The following is a 24203-nucleotide window of genomic DNA, read 5'->3' as shown; positions in this document are numbered from 1 at the left end:
CTAAGTGCTAATCAAAAATGTAATGGTTTACAAATCATTACTCAGTTAAATTGGAAGCAGTAATTTTAATTTTCAGCAATTATTTTTTTCTCTATCTTTGGAAGTTATGGTTTATCAATCATGTAAAATGGTTTACTAAATAACTTGTTCTTTCTAAGTAGCTTATGATTTTGAAGTGCCCATTATTTGGTGCTTAATGTTTATTTTAATAGATACTTCACCTTCCTTTAATTTCCAGGGAACAGTAAGATGAATTTAAGTGGAACTGGTTATGAGAGTGGAAAGGTACAAGACATGAATATGACAGCAGCATTTCTCTTGTTTTGGTGGTCCAGACTGCCTTTGGGTTCAGTTTGCCTGGTTGGGTACATCAGCCTTGACATTTAGGCATGGCTCAAATGTTTCACTTGAGCATGTGTGAAACAAGTGCTTATTTCCTCCTATGGCAGTGAAGTGGGTATGTCTAAGATGATAAATTTAGATTTCATTTTTCTTCCTAAAGTTTATGGAAGGAATGGGGAATACTACAATAAAGAACAAACATTCCTTTTCCTTGTGTACTTTCAATGCTAAGCATTTTGAACCAGGTTCCTAAAATGAGCCCTGAAGTCAAGAGGCTCCAGGTTGATTTGTATTCATTCGCTAGTACTCATCCTGACTTTCATTCTTTAAAGGACACTTTTGCCTGTAAAACACAATTCTATGCATACACCATATAAAAGTAAATATATGAAAATAAAGGCCTGTATGCTTTATATATATATATGTACTAGCATATAAATGGTTTATCTGTATACAAGTGTATATATGTACATAACATAATAGCATAAAAAATGTCAGGGTATGTTAGAAAAACAGCCTTAGGCCCTTAGGATGGATTGAAGGACTGAGTTTCGTTTTCTGAACTAGTGCTGTTATGCTGCTATGCAAAAGGTAATTTCTGTTGCCTGCCTTCCTCATCCCTACTTTTACTGGGCTGCCATAAGTGATTTTGAGGTCAGCTGTAAAACTGTTTTTGTTTTCCTTTTAGCCATCATGGGTGACCAAAGTCATGCATTTTTAAACTAACTTTCATAGTAATGAAAGTGTGAATGGAAGAATGTTGAGGGGGAAGTGCAAAACTGACCTTTTGACACAAATTGCAAGACAGTTGTCTGCTATAGATTGTTTATTTAAAAAAATGGGTTATACAAGCAGAGAACTCAAAACTAGTGATTAAGATGAGCTATGGCTAAAAGGAGATTTCATGCCTACTAATCTCATCTTTTTGATAAACAGGAGGTTATTTTAGAACAACAATAGCATAATATTCAGTTAGAAGATGTATAACCTTCTAAAAAAATTAAGTTCTGTATTCATGAAATCATAATTTTCTGTCTTAAACTGTCTTTATGTGTAAGTGATAAACATGAGGCTTACATACTGTTTTGATGTTTGCTGTACCCCCAGCCTAGCTAGATCTGCTCATCTAATTGTGACTCTGCAGTGATTTGAGCAGATCATGCACTTCATATATTCACTGTGGTGTGTTTCCAAGTGACCTGCAGGTCTTCCTGAATACATGTCAGCATATTTTTGTGCCAGATCACAAACTGAGTAATCCAGTGCTTCTGTCATTTTGGTCACTTTATTTGTATTTATTGTGGCTGGCTTTTACATGCTCTAAACAACACCAGTGGAGCTGACTGTGCTTTTATATTGAAGAAGGGTCACTATAAAAATGACTAGGAGATGATATGTGACTAGGGAATGAATATTACTCATTCCCAGTGAAATGTAGCAAGTAGATGGACAGCACATTGTGCTGATAATGTCCATGTAAAAGATATTTCAGGAGATGAGAGCTAAAGATAAAATGAGTATTTTGAAAACTTATGCATTTAGTCAAAATTGCAGAAGCTAAGAATTCTTGCTTTTCCTTTCCATTATTAGAACAGGCCACTGCCACATATGTTCTGTTGTGTTCTCAGTTTATATTCCTGATGGAGGCCAGCAGCTGGGGCTGGATTCACTTGCTGAAATGTGGGAGTGTGAAACACTTGGGATGCAGTAGGGCATCATCTGGCTGTTTATGCCATGAAGTTTGAGTCGTGCCCAGATTACCTTTTTAACATTAGATGTGTGTGTATGTCTTGGACATACCAGAGTAAATACCAGTAAGGAGCTTGTAATTAGGCACTTGAGTTGAACTTCTAATTCTTCTTGCTAGTGTCATTTAATCAATGGGTTTTATTCACGTGTAGGAGCTAGATATAGTTTGTTTTGTATAGTAGATTTATAGCAGTATGAAATAATGCTTCACTGATATATTTAAACTCTGATGAATCCTTTGAACAGTGTGTGGTTTCTTTTTTCTTACAATGGTGAAAAAGCTTGCCTGCCTTTTTCTTTGAGATTGCTCCTTCCCAACAGGAATAAGAAATCTTGAAGTATATCATTATTTAGTATTCGTGTAATGCTCTTTAATTATTAGGGAAACATCTTGATCTTCCTTTGTCTTCAATCAAAAAAAACATGTCCTTATCTGTTGTACATGCATGTAGAAATGCAGCTTTATCAGCAGCAATCTTCTCAGATTCCAGTTGGATTTTACACTGTATGTGTACATATTTTTTTTCCCTTGGATTTCAGATTTTATTAATGTGCTGTAATGAAACATACCTATTTCAGCAAGTAAAATGCTACATCCATGCTTTCATTATATACTCATGAAAATTAAAATAATGTTGATTTTTTTAAGGAAAATAAATAAAATTTCATTCACAAGTCAGCTATGTGATTTTTAAAATGTAGGAGGCTATTAAAGTAGTATATTTAGCTATGAAGTTGAACCATTCACTTCAAATAGATTACCATGTAATTGTTGTAGAGAGCCATAGGAAAATTTTCATGTTCTAGAATTTTTTGTTTTCTTGCTTTGTTTAAATTCTGATTAACTTGTACTATTTAATAGGATGGGGATTGGTTTTCAGTTTCAAATTTAAACTTAGGACAAGAATTTTATGTCCTTCACCTGATGAGTCTGAGATATAGAAGAAAAACTAGTTTACAAAAAAAAAAAAAAAAAAAAAGAGAGAGAGTACCAGCTGGCATTCTCAAGCAAAATTGAGGAATTTTTGTTATTGTTCTCTTTTCTTTGCTCCTTTCTTGTGTCAGCCAGCTTAACACTTTTCAGAGCCCATTTGCCTGTGTTTCTGTTGTGATGGTTTTCCTGTGTGTTTGAGGGGTCTCCAAGATCCCTTGTAATTTTTTTCCCTTGTATGTAGTTGTTTGAGGAGCATTTACAAAGAGTAGTACAGGTTTTTTTTGCCTGTATTTTTAAGGTAAGAGGTTTATGTGAACCTTTGGTGCTCTGTTAAACATTCCAGACAAGTATGTTGGGTCTTCATCTGATCTTTGGCCCAACATCCCCTCTAGTTAGTTAGACTAGAGCACTGACAGGTGGCAGAGAATCTATTCTGCACTGCTGTAGGTTCACACGATGGTGAAATGGCCTCTGTGTTTCTCATCTTGTTTCAGATGAGACTCATCTGCTGATCTCAGGATGACATTATTGTGGTGGAGTAGGGAGTGTTTGTCAGACTGCAAGGAAGGTCTTGGCATCTGTTGTAGTCATGGGCTCTGTGCTTCTTTCTTCAGACTGTGTTCTTCTTAGTATCTTTGTTAAAGCTTAATGTTTATTCACTCCTGCATAATTCTTATGTACTCAGAAAGTGACACAATAGCCACATGAATATTTTCACTATTTTATTATCTCAATTAAAAATATTTTACATGGCAAAGGACATGTTGATAAGTGAAGTCCCTAGTTTCTCTAAATAAATCTCGTAAGAGCAACTTCTTTCTTTCCTTGCTTTTGCCTTTTATTTCTATAGTGACTATAATAGACATATCTTTAGAGATACAGAAGGCAGAGACATGCATGAGAAGGAAATTAAAGCATTGTTAACAGCAGTAGGTGACTTTTCAGAGGAGACTACTTAAAAAGATAAACACATTGATATAAAAGCCACTGTTTGAGATCTTTGCTGAAATGAAAACAAGAGCTGGAAGTACATGTCATCCCCATATTAGTGTTAAATTCAATGTTAATGACCTTCTTTATGAAAAATTTGTGGGGGAGGAGGGAAGGAAAGGATGAATTGTTTGTTTGTATTAAAAAAAAAAGCTATAAACCTAAAACTACCTTTGAGATATAAGCTGATAGTATCACTGCCAAAATTCAGTCTGAAGTTTGCTCTTGTCTGAAATCTACTGGAAATACAAGTGAGTGTATTTTGCTTGAGTAATCTCTTGTAAATGCAGTGGTGCCAGCAGCTTTGTAGTAATGACCATGTCTTTGAAGGCACTTAGAAGCTTCCTCTCAAAGACATTCTTAAATAATTAAATCTTTTTTCTTTTTTCAATTTACATGGAATTTGTAATGGCATCTCCCCAAAGTACCATATTTCCTTCCTTCCTTTCTTTTCTTTCTCATGAAAAGCTTAAATAGAGTATTTAAATTAAGACACTGCTTGCTAACTTGAATAGTGAAGAAAGGTGATGAAAGAGCAGATCCAGATATTTATTTGTTGAGATTCTAAGATACATTTTCTTAATGCAGAAATGACAGCTTGAGAAACCTGGGTACCTCTGAGATGATGGTAGAAGCCTTGGTTCCCTCCTGCAAATAAAGGGAGGCATTTTATCCCCTCTGCTCTATGCCCTCTGGCGCCTGGCAGTTCATGCTCTGACCTTTTACGTGGTCTCTTAGCAAGACCAGGTGTCTACTTGTTTGTACATAGGTTTAAATTTATTTTTTTCTTTTTTTTTTTTTCAGATACTGAGATTCTCTATTCAAAAGTGTATGAAGAGATCTGTGGGCGTTATGGAAAGAGCTATAGCTGGGATGTGAAATCCAGGGTTCTAGGTAGACAAGCCCCAGAAGCAGCAGGGATTATTCGAGATCTTCTAGATCTTCCAATAACCAAGGAAGAGTTATTCAACGAAAGTAAAACTATGTTGGAGAAGATGTTCCATACGGCTGGGTTGATGCCAGGTATGTTTCTTTGCAGCATTTATAAACTCTTTATGGAATTATTTAAATGTTGATCAAGATAGAAGTTTGTAATTTGCTGTGGAGTCCGGCTGTTTGTCTCTGTCCCCACACACGCTTAGGCACCTTTTCTTCGGCCCACCCAGGGACTGCCAGTGTCGGGATCTCTCTCTCTCTAGCCGGTCAGAGTGACCCCGAAAAAGTTCAAAAGTTCCTTTTCCCAGCCCGATACTTGAAGAAGGAGTCAGGGCTCTTCATTTTTCGGTCTCAAGGTTATTTATTACATCTTATCTATAAAATTCTTTCTCCCTGTCCAGCCGAGATCCGTTCAGCAGGACAGTCAGAGGCACTCCGCACTCCCCCAGGGCGGTGTTATCTTTATATACTACAAACTACGTGTACAATATTTACAGTTATTCTCCAATACCTATCATCTACGCTAGACAGTGAGTTTCTACTCTAGACCAATCTAAAAGTGCCGACATCACCAGACAAGATGGAGGTAGAGAAGAAGAAGAAAGGCTAGACACGCCCAAATCCCTCCATCTTTCACCAGAAACCCCTATACCAAAAATCCTAAAACCTACATTTACACTCTGTGAATACTTTATCCCTATACCATCTAAACTGCCGTGGCCTCTATCTCCTCATGCAAAGGTGCCAAGCTGTTCCATGACCCGCATTCGAACCCGATGGTGTTCTTGGGCTGTGTGCCAGGGTCTCTGAGCCCCCTGGCAAGGGTCCCAGGTAACTCCAGACTCCCAGAGGGATGTCCTGAGTTCCGACAACCTGCCTTCCATAAAACAGTCACTCTTACAAATCATGTTTCATTGCTCTTGTTTTAGAAAATTTACTAAATCTACCTTTTATTTACCTGTTTAAAAGGGTATTTTACCTATTAAAGTTGACAGATTTTTTTTTTTTTGCCCTGTTTACTTAGAGAAAAACTTTTTTTTTATGTTTTAAAAGAACAAAAAAGACTAGATACATGTGCATGAATTCTGTTAGGTAAACTAGACACTTTTTGTAACTAGTTTTGGCAGCTGTGTTTTACGTGGCTGTGAGCACAGTCTGACTTTGTTAAGCACAGATGCATTTGCCTGCACATATAAAAATATGTGTGCCCATGGGTTCTTTTGGTTGGAATTATTCTCGCCTAACCCGAAAATTGTAATTCAAGTACAGCAGCTGAGAGTGTCAGTAGAAAAGGAGGGTTTTTCAGGTTATTGTAAGACAGGGGAATTTCCTTACCTTCTGGAGATATGTCTTTTACCAGTGATTATGTAGGATGCTCAAGTGAGTAGCTTCAACGAGGTAACTCAAGATAAGCAAGAGGACCAATCTTACTTGTAATGTGAATGCATTCTTTTGTATTGAATTACATTTAGATTTGAAATGCTTAGAGAGAAATCCATGCAACACTATCAGGACCTAAAGCTAGGATTGCTGCTAACTTTATGTACAATGTTAAACTTTATGGAGCAATTTTCAGTAATTTATGATGAGAAAAAAAAACAAAAACAGAAGGAGAGGACTATAAAAAAGTATTAGAAGTGAAATAACTGCATGTCACTGTACATGTTTAACAGTTATCATTTTTTCTCTTTGAATGTGTGCTCGTTTGTTCTGACAATTTCTACAGCCCATTAATATTTTAATTTTTAGAGCAACTTTTTTATACCTAGTTTCATAATGCATTAAGATGAAAGTTAAAAATATGTGATATGTTAAGAATAAGTAACAAGTAGCAAAAATAAAAAGTGTGATTTTTTTTCTGCTGCTTAAAAAGCTTTAGTATATTTTGTGTCCAACTTAGTTCTCACTCTTAGTTATCCTCTAATGTCTTTTATAGGCAAGATTTTTCAAATTGCATCTCTCTCACTTATACATCCACATGAGACTGTAAGTCTAGTTAAACTTTCCCAAAAACTAGAAAGTTGGATTGATGTGTTTTTTGTTTTTCATCTCAAGCTTCTGGGACTGATTTTTCAAATATATCTTTTGCGAGGCAAACAAAAAAGCCCTGTGTAGGTTCAGAAAATGCCAGATGAACAGACTGGGTAAAATGTTGGGTAGCATAGAGGAGATATTCTGTGCCTGCTGAAGACTGTGATAATGTAGCTGAGATGTCTTGAACAGAATTAGAAGGGTGATGGAACAGATTAGCCAAAGGAAACATGAAGTTTTCTACTGTTCTTGCCTTCAAGAAGTGAATTTTGTCCTCATTGAAGGTGGACTATTATGCATGAAACAAGCCAAATTTATACTAGGAGAAGCAAGTAAACATTTTCATCATCACCAAAATTGTTCAACTGATTATCTTTTCAGTTCAACTAAATACACACGATAACTTTTTTCAGTCCATATTCTAAAGTAGAATTGATGTGAGCTAGGATACAAGCTGAATTGCCATGCATTTTAGGAAACCAGGTTGATGCCAGGTAATAAGCTAGAGGAAAATGTCTGCAGTTACTTACTATTCAGTTTCTTTAAGAACTGTTCTCCAGTTAACCAGATTTTTTTAATCCAATTCCGTCTTTTTTGTCTCTTCTGAGGATGTTTATTAATGATTTGTGGATTTATTTTACTGTCACTTAATGTTGTTGAATTAAGAATGGACTTCTTGAACAGTTTGTGCAAGATGTAAGATTGTGGTAATGTTTTGAGTTCTCTGGCTAAACTGATCTTTCAGATGGTTACAGATAAATACAGGAAAGTGAAAGTTAATTGTCATAATTATGGTGGAAGAGTACTCTAAAGTGCTGTGTATCTGGTCATCTTTTTACAGTTAATAGACAGGTGACATTCTATTTTTCAATCCGTTTCTAAAAGTTGTGAAAAAAAATGGATTGAAATTTGATTTGGTGGAAAGCACTGCTAAACAGTGGCCAATGGTGTTTGAAAAAGTGGCTCAAACAAAGTGGCACTTGTTTCTGGATGAGCTATGCACGTGATCTTGCCAAAGATGATAGCACTGTAAATTCATAAATCAAGTAAAGGTATGTCAGGGATGGCTAAGGATAGTGTGGAAGTTGAATGAATATCTAATTGGCAAAGCAGTTCTTCTTCTGACATGTTAGAAACTTGTCCTGGTTCCGACTGAGATAGAGTTTATTTTCTTCTTAGTACCAGGTGCAGTTCTGTGTTTTGGATTTAGTATAAGAATAAAGTTGATAACATGCTGATGTTTTAGTGCTCACCCCAAATCAAGGATTTTTCATTTTCTCATGTTCTGCCAGTGAATAAGTGCACAATGAGCCAGGAGAGAGTATGGCCAGATGGTTTATCTGAACTGGCCAAAGGGATATTCCATATCATAGCACATCATGACCAGTGTATAACCTGGAGTTGTTACCTAGGAGAGGGACCAACTGTGGCTTGAGGATGGTCTGGGCATCAGTCAACAGGTGGTGAGCAATTGTATTGTGCATAAATCTTCTTAAATTTTGTCTCTCTCTCCTCCTCTCCCTTTTTTAAACTACATACTAAATACTACAAACTGGTAGTATTAATTATATCATTATTACTTTGCTTTTATTATTAATCTGTTCTTATCTCAACCCACAAGCTGTTTTTTTTTCCTGGTTCTTCTTCCTGACCCACCAGGTAGGAACACGCACAAAGTGAGAAGCTGTGTGGTACTTAATGTCCTGGTGGGGTTAAACCATGGCACAGGCTGTGTGACTGGCACACCACTTAGTGTACAGCACCGCTGAGACATAAGTGGCTGAAGACAGAATTTGGACTATTTCAGTATGGCCAATCTGACAGACAAGCTTCAATACATCAGGCTGTGGTCAAAATACAAATTTCATTTAAGAAGAGGCACCATCCATTTCTAATGTAATTTTCTGGTAACTATTTGGGAGTTTTTCACAGTTACATTTATTTTTAGTTCTGAAAGAATCTTAAGGAATGGTAATTTTGATTCAGTATAGAAAGAAAGTAATCCAAGATGACACTTAAAAAATGACAGGCCTGCCATTGTGCTGCTTTTCTAAATATTTCTGTCACAGTACAGACGTTATCTACAAGAGTAATGCAGTAGGCTTTCTGTTTCTGCAAATGCATTTTGAGTGTTTCTGTGTTGCAGGGAAGTGCTTAGTCAGAAGATGAGGGAATGACAAGCAGAACAGAAGAAAACCATACATAAGTATATTTACTTATATGTATATAGGTTTGCTTTTGTATAAACCTAGCATATATACAGAGGGAGAAAAACTGAACTCCAAATTATGCAACCACCAACAGTTGCTATAATCATGTCAGGATTTTGAAACTACTGTTATTCTTTCACTGTAGTCTTTGGGGTTTGGCTCATCATCATTAGCACAAAGCACAGATCTTTAAGGATTGTGTGGCTGTGTATGCCTTTCAGACATTCTCCATTCATGAACCGTTTTCATGATAACTGGGATTTAGTTGTTGCATCTCCTCTTCAGCCAGTATGGAATGTGATGTGCAAACTATTTTACAGTTTAAGTACAGTTTTCTGTTCTTTTGCAGCCATGAGAGGATAATTTCATACCTCAATTTTAGTACCAAATGAAGCCAGTCAGAAAGCACAAAAAGAGAAGAAAGGATAACAGTTTAAATGTCAATGGCAACTCACTCCAAATTTCTTTTTTCTTGAACAGTTCAATTCAATGAAAAGTCTAGTTAGCTTAACCATTGCTTCCTTGATTCATGTTGTGCCCTTGACAGTTAAACAGACTTCCTACCATGATCTTTTCTTTGCCTTGCTGTTTTTGTTTTAATGGTAGGAAGCTCTGGTGAGTCCATGCTGGGCTCAGTGAGCCTGTAACCCTTAGATATTAGCCAATTAGCTGCAAACTTGGAATGATGCTTCCTGTTAGGCTGATATCAAACATTTGACCTTTACATCAGGTCCTAAAGGACTGCATCCCAAACATGCTTTTATCAGGAAATCAGCAACACAGTTGATGCAGGTTTTAAATTATGTAAAATTTAATACTTTTCTTCCTTCTATGGTCATGCATGTGTCAGTATGTCCAGATTGAAATGAGAGTAATGATTTGATGAATAAGAAGTCTCTCTGACCAGAAGGGTCTCTAATACTTTTTAGGGAGTAATAAGATGAGAAAATTAAATTCCTTATTAATAGTCATGGCCTTCCTACGTGAGGGGGTAAGCTGGTAGTTTCCACCTTTACTTTTGTAGCTTAATGAAAGGATGCCCTACCATTGCAAAAGCATTTTTATACAGTATGTCATAACAAATAAAGAAGCAGGTGTATCTGAAAGTTGTGTTTCCACAGTTACATGAGATTCAGAAATATAGAATAGAATAGAATAGAATAGAATAGAATAGAATAGAATAGAATAGAATAGAATAGAATAGAATAGAATAGAATAGAATAGAATAGAATATTTTCAGTTGAAAGGGACCAATGAATGTCAACTGCCTGTTCAGGGCTGACCAATTTAAAGCATTCTTGGCAATTAAACCAAGGAAGGGATAACAACATCTCACACTCTCACCTTCACAGCAGCAATCCTGACTTCACCTGAGGACTGAAAGCATAAATAGCATTGGTGATGGGCTTGCCATTGTTGTAGCACACCAGACTTCATTAAAAATATTTTTAAATAATTTTATTACTTAAGTTAACAAACAGCATCTTTTTTTTTCCAAGTGAGGTTGTTTTGTTTTGCTGAGTTCTCTTAGTGTTCAGAGACTGCTGAGGTTTCTTGCCATAGATTTTTTTTTGTGAACTTAAGGATTTCCTTATCATTGAATTGGTTAGAAATCTAATTGATGTGACATAGCTGAGTGCAAATGTTAACTTTTTTTTGATTGAAGAAAGTGATGAAATCTTGAAAAGCTCTACCACATAGCACATTCAGTGTGGGAACTGTAAATGATTTTGGAAAAAAGGAGTAGTTTTTTTAATACACAAGCTATATTTATCCTTGAGACTTCCATTTGTGTACAAGTGAACATAAATTATCAAGACATGCATAATGTATGCACAGTTAATTTAAACATTGCATGGACCACTTTACCACTTTGGTTTCCTTCAGTCTTTTTTCTCAGCAGTAAATATTTTCTTCTGAATATACACCAAACACTCTTGGACAGCTTGTTTTGTGCAACATTACAACAAAATGAAGCGGACTTGAATATCTGTGTCTAAAGAGCCTTGCTTTTGGCACAGAGGTCAGGTGTCCTCTGTTCTTGTGCTGCTTAGTGTGAGTAGAAAAATAACTGTATCTACATGGTGGTGAATGAAGAGCGCAGTGGTGAGTGCTGTGATAGATATACGTGTAGGAGTACTGAATGTGAGACAAGCACAAAGTTGTACTTGACCATGGCCATTTAACTTTTTTTTTGGCAACATGGACAGTGGGGTTGAGTGCGCCCTTAACAGATTTGCTGATGATACTGGGCTGTGTGGCCCAGTCAGCACGCTGAAGGGAAGGGGTGCCATCCAGAGGGACTTGGACAGGCTTGAGAGGTGTGTCGAGGAAAAGCTCATGAAGGTCAACAAGGCCAAGTGCAAGGTTCTGCACCTGAGTTGAGGAAATCCCAAGCACCAATACAGGCAGGGAAGAGAATGGATTGAGAGCAGCCCTAACAAGGGAGGCTTGGGGGTGTTGACTGACAACAAGCTGGCAATGTTTGCTCGCATCCCAGAAAGCCAACTGTGAACTGGGCTGCAGGCAAAGGAGCATGGCCAGCGGGTCAAGGGAAGTTATTCTGCTCTTCTACTCTGTTCTTTTTGAGACCCCACCTGGAGTGCTGCATCCAGCTGTGTGGCACCTAGCATGAGAAGGATGTGCACAAGTTCAGAGGAGGACCAGTGATCATCTGACCAGAAGAATGAAGCATCTCTCCTTGAAGGCTGACTGTGAGAGTAGGGGTTGTTCAGTCTGGAGAAGACTTAAGGGAGACCTGAGAGCACCTTTCAATATCTCATAAGAAATCTGCACAACGGCTTTTTACAAGGGCTTGTAGTGACAGGACAAGGGGGAACGGCTTCAAACTGAAAGGGAGTAGGTTTAGATTACGTATTAGGAGAAAATTCTTTTCTGTGAGAGTGGTGGAGCACTGGAAAAGATTGCCTAGAGAAGCTATGAATGTTCCATCCCTGTAAGTTTTCAAGGACAGTCTGGATGGGGCTTGGAGCAAACTAGACCTAAAAAAGTTGGCCCGCACATGGCAGGGGGTTGGAACTAGATGATCTTCAAGGTCCTTTCCAATTTTCCAATGCAAAACATTCTACAAATTTGTGTACAAATTACATGAGCAAAGAATATAAAGACCGGTACAGTTCTTCCAACAAATATTTCAGTGCACAGGTCTGAAAATCTGTTCTCTATTACAAAGAAGTTTGTAATGTATTTCTGTACTCTAGTTTTTTAAGCCACCACATTTCTTATAAAAATTTTTGGAAGGAAAACATTTCCTTGGGCTTATAATACAGTTGACATTAAAATAAATATGACTAATAGTACTCATTAGTACATAGTACAAAGGAAAATGGTCTTCAAAATTTACTTTAATAAGGAGAATGAGTATCTTTTCAACAATGACAATTAACTGGCAACCAAATGATTGTGATTGTAAAATACAGACAAACATAACACAGGATTGTAACTAGATCACTTACCACTTGGTGTTTGCATTTAATTAGGTTAAGAAATATACTGTATTTATGGTGTTTTGTTTGTATGGGCTTATTTATTTATTTATTTATTTACTGTCTTGAATCAAAGTAATCCTACATTATATTGTTTCTTAGATTATTAGATATCTGACACTGTAATAAGGACAGTGATCATTTAGAAGAATATGAGGTATTATTCTATATGATGGTTCTCTCTTCCAGCCTGTTTTTCAGTTGGTTAACACTTTAGCTAAATTAATTGTGAACTATAAAGGAATAATATGTATGATGGCTGGGGAAGATCTGAAAGCCCTGTGAGCTGTTTGGATTTTGTTTAAGGGTAGGAAAATGTGGATATGTCTGCTATATGTCTTTCCTGGCAGAGAATGCTAGCTTGCAGATAAATTAATAGCAACAATGCACACACTCACATTTGCTATTTCTCTGTTTCCTATTCATTTCTTGGTTTTCTTTCTGGGATTGCATTGTGGATAAAATACTATTTATGAGAAATAAGATGTAATTGGTACCTAGGTGCCAGTCAGGGAAGAACTAAGCAGTGGCAAGAGGGGTATAGTGCACTGTGGTGTTTGTGAAAGCATATGCCACTGAAAATGACACTGCTTGTTTATTAAAGGCCTTCTCAGACATGTAGGAGATCCTGTAATGTAATTTTGAAGCTTAGGTTTCATGGAATCTACCTTATAAATTCTAGGTGTTTGACTTATTATGGTCCTATTTGCAATGTATACTTTCTTGAGAAAAGGTCTTGTGAAGTTCATTTTTAAGGGCATTTCCCTTACATAGCTTATGTTCATCTCTTTAGTATTGAGACATTAGAGAAGACAAGGGGGTGTCTGAATATTTATGTGCTCCTGCTCTCTGTGCTGACAGTACACAAACCAGCTGAAGCTGGAAGACTGTAGGACTTCAGCTCTGTAAGACATCAAGCCGGCTAAGGTACTGTCAGAGCTTGCTGTGTGATTGTCTGTATGATGGTGTTATGCCTTCAAATAAATCAACTGCAAGCAGAAATATAAACACCAGTGTGGGTGAGTGAGGGCCCTTAGTGATGCAGGGTCCCCAGGCAGGTGCAAAGGAGAGCTGCTTTATTGAAAGAAGCAGGCCTTTTTAGCCCAGTTAGCAGTTATCAGCTACATACTTTTAAATCATAATAAATATAATTCAACCACCATACCCTGTGATGTGAACACACCATGGTTACATAACTTGTTTTTCTACCCCTAACTCAGCTCAGTCACTTTCCCACAGTCCTTTTCTAGTTAACCAAAGTAACAGGCTTGAGCCATGATTTTACAAGGCCTTCCTTTTTTAAGATTTTACCCATATGCAGCACAAGAGACATTCAGTTGTGGAACAGAGGAAACTGAAATAAGGGTTCAGTCCCGAAGTGCTGTGCATAATTCTCTTCTTATCTCACATGTTTTCCCAGTTTATCATGGAGATCACTTTCTTGTTTATCTTGAAAAACATTCTTATATACTACTTTAACATGTTCATAGAGGAAAGTTTGGTTGGAGGTTAACATTTGAAAAAAATAGAAGAGCTTTATAGTCTTTCCTTGTTTATCTGAAAGCATTTTAAAAGAAATAGATCTGAATCTGTATATACAGAATTGGTACAAGTTAAGAACAATGTTTTGTTCAGGGACAGATAAATACAAGAAAAAGGATGGTACAAAAATTTGGAATTATATAAAATAAAATGTAGCAAAGATGTATGTGCTGTTCACTGTTCTAAACTATTGTGCATGACATAGAGAATATGTTTGTATAAAGCTAAAAGGAAAATAAAAATTCCTTCTGCTTTCACTCAATTTAAGTTAGCTTTCAGGAGTTTCATCTTGTTAATTTTCACTTCGTGATCAATAATGTCATTTGATTATAAAATGTGATAGCTCAAAAGGAATAATGTCCAAAACAGTGTTGTAATAGCATGTAAATAATTAGATAGGGATTCTCATTGGATCATTTCAATGTAACATTATTTGGTTTCCTGAACTCTTGGTGTACATGTATGTATTAGTCAATTAGAAGGAAAATGTAACAGTTAGCCCAAGGGTTTTGTTGTTCAGTTTAAGTCTTATTTTTAGTTTGTCAGTTGAACCAATGTATTAGTCATCATGATATCAGCTGAATCTGAGGAGAAAACACCACATCTGGAGTCTAATGGAGGGATAAAAGTTAATTTTTCAAAAAAATAAAATAATGTTTATGCTTTTCTGCAAGTTTCAGAACAAAAGAGCCAATCTCTTTCTTTTAAATGTATCTGTGGTCTCAGAAGAAATAGGCCCTTCTGTTCATTTAATTTGTTTTCTTTTTTCCCTCAAAGTTGATAACTTCATTGACATTTGTGATTAATTGGGTTTTAAAGATGCTGACATTTAAAGTTGATCCTCCTTCTTTGCAGCTTCTGTGACAAAACACCTCTTACAATTCTTTTCACCTATTTTTCTGTGCAATAATTAGTGATGCTTAACTGTTGTAGTTAGTATATATTAAGGTTCTGTGTTGATCTAAAACTTCTAATTTAAAGAGATAGTGTAAAGATACAGTATTTACCTAATTTTTTTTATAACTACTTGAAGAATTTATGTTGTTCTGTATAAAATATATATTGCCTGTGGCCATATGTATTGCCTGTGTTGCACATTTGGAGTATATTCTTATGCTGGAAAAACAGAGATCCTTATTTCTTTTGATATTTCTTGAATTTTTGTTCTCACTGTAAGCTAATAAGCTTTCAGGAGGACAGGTGGAGGGTAGTCCCAAGAAGTCTAGCAGAGGGGTTCCTCTGGGATGGGTGGGCCATGATCCCTTACATGGTGCCACAAGTGAGTTAGAAGTTAGGGAGATCACAGGAATTTTCAGTATACTTCTTCATAGCCATTGAGTTTTGCATTGGTTGGTTTTCGTTGTCATTTCATTGAAAAATCTTTGTAGCTATAGAAGATATAATGACACAGTATTTTCCAGGGGAAGTTTCTTACAGATCTTTAAAGCAGTTCCTCAATTCCCCTTCTGCTGATGTTTTCTTTAAAAAAAAAAACATTAGAAAGATACTAAGGAAGGTATTATCTTTTAATGAAGAATTATATACCAAATTAGTAAAATAATTGTGTCAGTAATTTGATGTGGTAGTAAAGTGTCTAGAACTAAACTAGTGGTAATTGATGCAAACAATGGATTTTCCTGATCTATAGCTTTTACAAAGAGGGAAGCAAACCTGAAATGAAAATATTTTTCAGCTGCTATTGTTCTGAGCTTGTCAAGTTATGTGAGTTATTCTTCCAAATGCAGTTTAATTTTTTTTTCTTGGCAGCTGATTTGCCCCCTGCATTTTTTTTTTCTATCTTGCTCTATTTACATGTATGCAAATAATAATTTTTTAGGTGGCATGTTCCCTGAATAGTGTAAATATTTCCTCTCCGGAGATATTAGCTAAAACTTCCTTTTAGCTCCCTTGTTGTGAGGGAAGCCAAAAAGAGAAATCAAACACACATGCAATACACATTTACACACTGAAATCATGATGTGCTTGAGGAATACAAGAGAGAACCCTGGAGAAATAACCTTTCTGCAACAGTGCTTCTCTCTGGCTGGATACCTCCAATAGAAACATAGAATAAGCATACCCAGTGAGAGATGAACTGAAGCTGTAATGCAGTGGGACTGAAGAAAATTAGCTATTTGAAAAGAGCACAACTTTAGAGAAAACTAACCATATTATAGCAAGGGCATAGGAGATAGGAATAGTCTTCTGCTTGTGTAATCTTTGGACTGCTTTATGTTACAACACTTATGTATGCTAGCCTTGCTAAACATTTCAGTTTATTAATAATAATTCGTTAGAATAAATGCATTTTATTTTAGAGAAGAGACACTAATACTACTGCTTTACATTAAGGAATCAGTGCTTCCATTAGTTTAATATAGACTTACTTCGCATGATTCAGAATGAAGATATAATCTGGAATAAAAAGCTGGCTTGTATTTAACATGATATTTTACTGAGAGGACATAGTAGCATCATTTTGGAAAAAGTGCACTTGCTTAGTATAACACTTAATGGAGCATAAGAAGGCTTTTAAATAGCTGATGTATTGACCTTAGAGGAAGAGTAGTGCTTGTTATATCTGTCCATCTCAAAATCTAACATTAGAGAAGTGCATGTATTTAAAGTTTAAAGGCCATCTTCAAATATAAGCATGGAGCTGGAAATGTCAGTTATTAATTGTTTGATTTGATTCTGGAGAATAAATGAGAAATCTGCAGAGAGTTCTACCTACAAGTCCTGTTTCCAGATAGATTAGTTACTGTACCTATTCACACTTTGTTATCAGTAGTACTTACAGCTTGTCAAAGTTGGGCATATGACTATACTTGGGAAAAATGTATGGCAGATAACATGTTGTTTATAGAATTGAATGGCTGGATCACAAGGGAAATGCAAATCAGAGGTGCTGAGGTGGCAAAGGAGGAGTAGGAATGGTTTAATGGTTTGAGGGAGTGGAATGGTTTACGAGAGTGGAGACCAGACATAATGATGACAATGAATCAGGAGGAAGGGAATAAGATTATTTTTTTATAACCAGGCATGAAAAATAGGATAAGAATTAATGTAGTTGGAACATGAAAATAGAATTCTGTTCAAGTTGTTTCAACGAGCCAAAAGTCCACTGGACTTTACTTGAACCTAAACTACCTGAAATTAATATCCTGTGTCTCGTACATTGGGATTAATGCCAAAAGGCACAGCTGAAATGATTTTACAGGTATGGAGGATTTTCACTTGAGAATTGATAAAGACCAGACATCTACACTTGTTCTTCATTAGATAATGCTAATTGTTTTGTCTGGGAAAACAAAAAAAGTATCCAGCATTTTGGAAAATGGGAAAAGTATCCAGCATTTTGAATGCTGGGAAAAGTATCCAGCATTTTGAATGCTTCAGCAAAGGAGCATTAAAAACCCTTCAGAGAAAACTCAAAGCTTGCACTGAATAACAAAGTATGTTTGCCTCTTACACAGACTGGTTGTGTTTTCACTGTTCACTGCATTAACCTTCCCTAGAAGACTGGATCAGATTGAAGTTTCTACCCATTAGGCTTGAGGTGTTCATTACTCTGGGTTCACAGCATCAATAGATAAAGCTCTGGTATTAACAACTGTGACTGACATCTGCTCTCTTCTGCCCAGTGTTACTTGCTTTAGTAATTGCAAAAGAGAGAAACTGAGCTCTTTTATGGGCTGGTTTGAGCCAGCTGGATACCTACTTCAGGAATTAAAACTCTGCAATCCAGTGAGAAGAGTATTCTTCTTTGATTTTTTTTTCCCAGGGGCATAACTGTATATGAAAGAAAATGTTCTCTCAAACTCTTAGAGTTTTAACTAATAAACTTACATAATGTGGGGACATTACTTAATGAGTTTCCAGTGGGTCTCATTATATAGTGATATTAATCACATTTTTGACAGATTTTGAGAAAAGCATTGCTTGATAACAGAAAAAGTATGTATATAGCTTACAGAATGTTCCATGATTTTTGAGTGCAAAAGGAACATTTCAGATATAGCAAGAATTTTCTTTTACACTGACTTTTTGAAATAGGTTTATTACATTCAGTAAGACAGCGTTGTTGAAGTATTGCTAAATGCTTTGTAATTGGGTATAAACATTATTTCATATACCAACTAATATGCATATTTATAAAAACTAAAATGTGTGTATTTGTCTTGCAGGAGTCAGTAAGCTGATCCATCATTTACACAAACACAAGATACCCATAGGTGTTTGCACCAGCTCGAGTGTATCGTCATTTGAGATAAAAACAAGCAGACACAAAGACTTTTTTAGTCTTTTTCATCATATTGTGTTGGGAGAGGATCCCGAGTTGAAGCGTGGCAAGCCCCATCCTGATCCATTTTTACTTTGTGCAAAGAGATTTGAACCTCCTGCACCACCAGAGAAGGTAAGAGGGGGAGGGCACAAATTAAATTTAGGAAATTTCTGTTTGGGCTGTATTTGGAATTTTTTTTTAATGTGCTAAATACCTAGATTAATATAAACATTTTTAAAACCAGCAACTCCCAGATGTTTGTGCTGTCTAAGAGAGGTATTTCCATCCACTACATTTAGAGTTATGCAGATTGCTCTGATTTGCTACGTGGTAGCATGCAGTAATAGGAAAGTGTAATGATTTTCTGCTGTATATATAAATCTACAAGCTTAACTTCGCTATTCAGAGTTTGGAAACATTCATGGCTGATTTACCTCTTAAGTGTCAAAGCATAAATATAGTTCTTTGTGATGAGCACATATATTTTTCTGAAGCTATATCTTTCTACTAGCAGTCTAAATCTCTGAGATCATAGTCCTTGCTTCTGATTTAAAACTATCAGTTTGAGCACTCTTTCTCAAATAGTAGATGTGTTAATTTTTCCTGTCTTATATATAACTTTAAAAACTACTCTGAAATAGAAATCTCTAGGAAAAAAATTTCACATCAACTGTGAGAGTTAGTTAAAACAACGTTTTCATTTTTATTTTAAATTAAATTGCCTTTATCCTTAGAACGTTTATCTTACTTCTTCTCTGTCCCAAGTGGAACGTAAGTTCTGGAGTTATTTCCATTACTGCAGAAAAATGTGTTGCATGATATTTTTAAGGAAGAAATTTAGGTAGATTAGACTGTGATTACTGTTCTCTCAGTAAAATTATTGGGGGAAAAAAAGCTACACAAGTTCATATGGAATGATTAGCTAAGATTCCTCACCTTTCATACTTCAAGTTCTCACACAGAGTCTAAATGGTAGTTCCATTGCCTGGGAATACAAATTGAATTAAATTTGGTGCAGTGTGGTTTACATTTGAACATAGTTAACCAAACTGGGTTTGGGTTTTAGTTTGGTTTGATTTTTTTTTTTTCTGTTGCAGTTTCTCTTGATGTGTGAATCTACTTTATTTGTAAGCTTGCATGTTCAGAAATTATACACCAAATGTACATAACCAAGGAAATTGAATGTCAGCTGTGTTAAAGGCAAATTAAACTATAATTTCATGAGAGGAGCAGGACAGCTTTTCCAAAACTCTTACTTTTGTGGTTCTATTTCAGAAAACCCACAATACTTAAAATGAACAAAAAGTTTAAAAATAAACCAAAAGGAAGCAACAAAACCAGTGAGCCAGTGACACTGTGTAGATACTTGTATTCTTTAGTTGTGTTAGCACTGAAAAAAAACCATGAAAAAATAGTCCCATCTGTTTTACACTTAATGTTTTTAAACTTTAAAGGTACTTTAGACAATCAAAGTCACAGATTGTTAATAGTAGTTGTGTATTTTTAATTTTGTTAACTTTTCTTTGAAGAAGGGCATAGATGTTTGAATCCATATTTTTCCTTTGTAAGAAGTTTATAGCATCAAATTCCCTTAGTGCAGATAATTCAGTTGAACTTTTTTTTTTTTTTTCATCTACAAAAGTCACAACTGTTAAAGTGTGGGAAATTTACAAACGCACAGATTTCCCAAGAGGAAGGAAGTGAAAACTGTGAATGCGAAATTATCCAAAACATTTGTGACCAGTTGCAGTGTGATAGTGTCATCTGCAGTGTTTTGTCCCAAGCAGTGAACAAATAGAGCTACAGGTTTGGATTTCGTGCCAGCAATCATTAACATGCAAGGCTGCAACCAAGTACCAGGAGGTAAAGCTCATGTCTACATAAGCAAATAATTGGACTTAAGCAAAACAGGTTGTTAGAGCATCATAGGCAGTGCTTGGGCTCATAGATCTATGCTATGTATTATTTGAATGTTTTCAATTTGCTTGGATTTACTGTGATCCCAGGCTGAGATTAGGTTCTTTGGAGCTTTATGTACTCTTAAACACTGGATGTTGCTTGATAAGTGCCTGCAGAGAACTTTCACTGGAGCTGCTGGCTAGAGCAGCCTAGTACATACCAAAACTACCCAGTGAAACCAGCTGTCAGGGAGAAAGTGAGAACTTTCAAGTTTGCTTCAAAACTTTGTGGCTGCTGTTAGCAAAAAAAAAAACAATGTAGGCATAGAGAAAACCAAACCCAGAATTTAGCTGTATTGTCATATCAGCCAGTGGTTATTGCTGTGCAGGCATACTTCTGCAAGTAGACCAGTATTTAAGTGATATATAAATGGATATGATATCTGCTATACTGTTATTGAAGGATGTCATAAATATCCATCTTGAAATTTCTTAGATGCTGATATTTTGATTTGCAGTCTTTGCTTAACTAGGAACTTAATACACATAATGATAAAATGATAGCACAGGAATTTCAAAAAAGGTAAAGCCTGCTAATTCAGTCTAGGTCTTCTATCTTGTGCTGCATGAAGCATCATATGAACTTCCAATGCTAGCAACAATGCCCAGTCATACAAGTTATTAAGTAAATCAGCCCGATAATCAAAATATGATCTGGAAATTAAATACTAGAAAATTTGTATTTTAATAATTTTTTTAAAAATATATCCAAATTCTGCTCTTAAATGCACAGATGCAACTTGTATGAAAACTGTCTGGAGCTGTACATGTGTTGAAATGATGTGTTCTTGAATATTTTAGAAATTTCAGGCTACAGTGTTCAAAACACTGTGTTCTTTTTCATACATTTTAGTTTGATGATTGAAAAACACTTTTCTTAGTATTATTTCTGTTTGGATTCTGGTCAGGGAATACTTTAACAAACAGAAAATTATTAAATCCAGGGTTCCTAATGGGATGCACTCTCATGTTCTGAGATCTGGAAGATGTAATTGAAAGGCCATTTTCCATAATCTTTGATGTATCATGGCCATTGGGAGAAATGCTCGAAGGCTGGAGACAGCAAATGTCACTCCTGTGTTGAAGCCAGGCAAGGAGAATGACCCACAGAGCTGCAGGCTTCTCAACCTCATCCCGATCCCTGGAAAAAGATGATGGAACAACTTATCCTTAAAATCATTTCCAGGCGCAATAAGGATTAGCAAACCATCAGGGATAGTCAGTATGGCTACACCAAGGAAAAGTCACACTTGACAAACATGATTAACTTCTTTGATGAAGAGACTGTCCTGGTGGACATGGTGAGAGCAGGGGCTGTTGTCTACCTGAGCTACAGTGGTGCCTGTGACACTCTCACCCATATGGTGTGGATGAGCAAACACTGAGGTGGTTTGAAAACTGGCTGAGTGGCCAGGCCGGGAGGGTTGTGATCAGTGGCACAGTTCTAGTTGGGTGCCAGTGATTAGTGGTGTGCTCTGAGGGTGAGCACTGGGTGCAGCCCTATTTAACTTCTTTAGGGGTGTGGATGAATTAAGAGAATGTTCAATAGGATCTTATTAATGCATATGAATACCTGAAGAAAGACTGTCATGCAGAAGGAGACAGACTTTTTGCAGCGATGCCCAGTGATGGAACCTGAGGCAGTGGACACAGACACACACAGGAGACTGAGCACAAGGAAACAAGGAAACCCTTTTTTTTTTTTTTACTGTGAGGATGGCCAAGCACTTGCCAAGCTTGTTCAGGAAGTTGTGGAGATACACAAACTGTGTCTAGACACAATCTTATACAACAGAGGACTTTGGATCAGATGAGCTCCAGAGGTCTCTTCCAATCTCGCTCATCCTGTGATTGAGTGATTTACTTCACAGATTTGATCTAGGAAAAAAAAATAAGGAAAAAAAAAAAGAGCTTTTGCTGAATATTTTTCTGTTCCTCTATAATTTACAGAGCTCACACTATTTAAAAGAATTCTTTTGGGATTTGAAATACCAGAATAATAATTTTTTTATTTAAAAGAGTTTATAGTAACCAGGCCATTTGTGTGTATTTTTATAATTTATACATATATATATTTATATATCAACTATAACTTTTCAATGCTATCTTGAAGGAGGTTTTTTTCATAATAACAAAAATGGTATGCAAATAAATTTATTTTAAGTATGGCTCTGAATCAGAGGGTTTCTGACATCTACATGCCAACATTTATACATATTTCCAGTATGTTTCTGTCATCAAAACTGCACAGATGAATTAACTTCATGCTTAAGGGTGTTGAAGGCTAAGGCATTTCTATCCAGTATTTTGGTTGTTTTGCTTATAGCTTTTCTGTAAAATAAAGGACTTTAGTAGTAGTTTAACAGCAAATAAATCCATTTATATTAACTTTTTAAACAGAGGGATAAACTGTAATAGTACAAATGGTCATAACTCTCTTATGAAGAATCAATCTGTTCTATTAAAAAGTTCCAAGTGATGTAAATCATTGCCTTAATTTAAAACACTATTTCTTTGCAGTTTCTTCCATTTCTAATTAATTAATTGATCCCATAGTTACAAATAATCTCTGTACCAAATCTAGAGAGAGCTCATTAAAATTTTTTCAAACTGATTAAATGGCATTAGGATTTATGAGTCTCAGTGGGCATTTTGTCATAGAATGGAGAAGTTCAAAGAGAAATTTCCTGTGCTCTAGAAGATATAAGGAAGGAACAGTAGATTCAGAACATTATGAGATTCAAATATTTTGTAATTTTATTCCATATTGTACAACTAAAACTGGATAAAGGCTAATTTTGCACTTAATGTGACCATTGTTATTGTGAGCTTTTGTAAAAAAGGATGCTAAAACTGTTTTTTAGTTTTATTATTTTTAAGTTTTTTCTTAGGTTTTTTTTCCCCCACTCAACTCCTCCATTTTGACTGAATGCATGTAGTGTATATATTTTACTCACTATGATTTTCAGATAAGCAGGTATTTAATCAGTGATGTTGCTGTTATTCCTTGTGTATACCTGGAGGCTGAATGTATTAGGAGTACTTTATTTGAAGTACAGAAATTACAGACATGAACAAGAGTTCTAAGTGGTGCACTGAGCTGTAAAATGGAATCCCTGCTGTTCAAATCAAATGTTTTAGTCACTATAAATCTGTTCCTTTTCAATTTTATTGGCTTATACTCTTTCCTGAATGTTTATGATTCACAAATTTTTTATTTTGGAAATAAAGGCATTAAATGTAAAACCGCTGACACTTCTCAGCTTAGTTCAAGTATTAGTCAATGGCTTTTTCTTCAAGCTTGGCTCTAGTTTTTTTTTTGCCTAGGCCTAGATTAGAAATTTTTTCTCATCTGAAACATCCTTCTAAATGGCTGTTCATGGTATGAACCAATCTGACTTACCCAAGCCCTGCTGTCTTATTTCCTTGGACTCACAGTTCTTACCAGCTGTTTTATCATATTGTTAGATTTTTGTTTTTTCCAGCAGATATAACCTGTGATGGTAATGGTCAGAGTATGAAGTTTAAACTGCTAGGCTGCATTCAGGAGGAGAGATGACAAAGAGTTTGTAGATGATCGCTGTTCTCAGACAGTGTGGTCTGACAGAGGCAGATACAGCACAGGCTAGTGGCTGCTTCTTATGAAAAGATGTCAATGTTGCTCCACAACTCTTTCTGGCTGAAGGTGCATTTTGAAATAGAAAGCAGAATTCAGTCTTT

The 24203-nt window shown here is 35.9% G+C and overlaps 1 protein-coding gene across 1 annotated transcript in view; it reads left to right on the top strand.

The window, feature by feature from the left end:
- The window catches only part of PUDP (pseudouridine 5'-phosphatase), a 64984-nt gene that overhangs the window by 18651 nt on the left and 22130 nt on the right, over window positions 1–24203 (top strand). The window contains exons 2-3 of the mRNA XM_009085486.4: window positions 4820–5038; window positions 18428–18657. Coding sequence (XP_009083734.3) covers window positions 4820–5038; window positions 18428–18657 — 449 coding nt within the window. The remainder of the gene's footprint in view (window positions 1–4819; window positions 5039–18427; window positions 18658–24203) is intronic.

This window comes from Serinus canaria, chromosome 1 (assembly GCF_022539315.1).
Source record: "Serinus canaria isolate serCan28SL12 chromosome 1, serCan2020, whole genome shotgun sequence".
Classification (NCBI taxonomy): Eukaryota; Metazoa; Chordata; class Aves; order Passeriformes; family Fringillidae; genus Serinus; species Serinus canaria.
The sequence above is the reverse complement of the archived record's forward strand: the minus strand, read 5'-3'. Positions and strand labels throughout refer to the sequence as shown.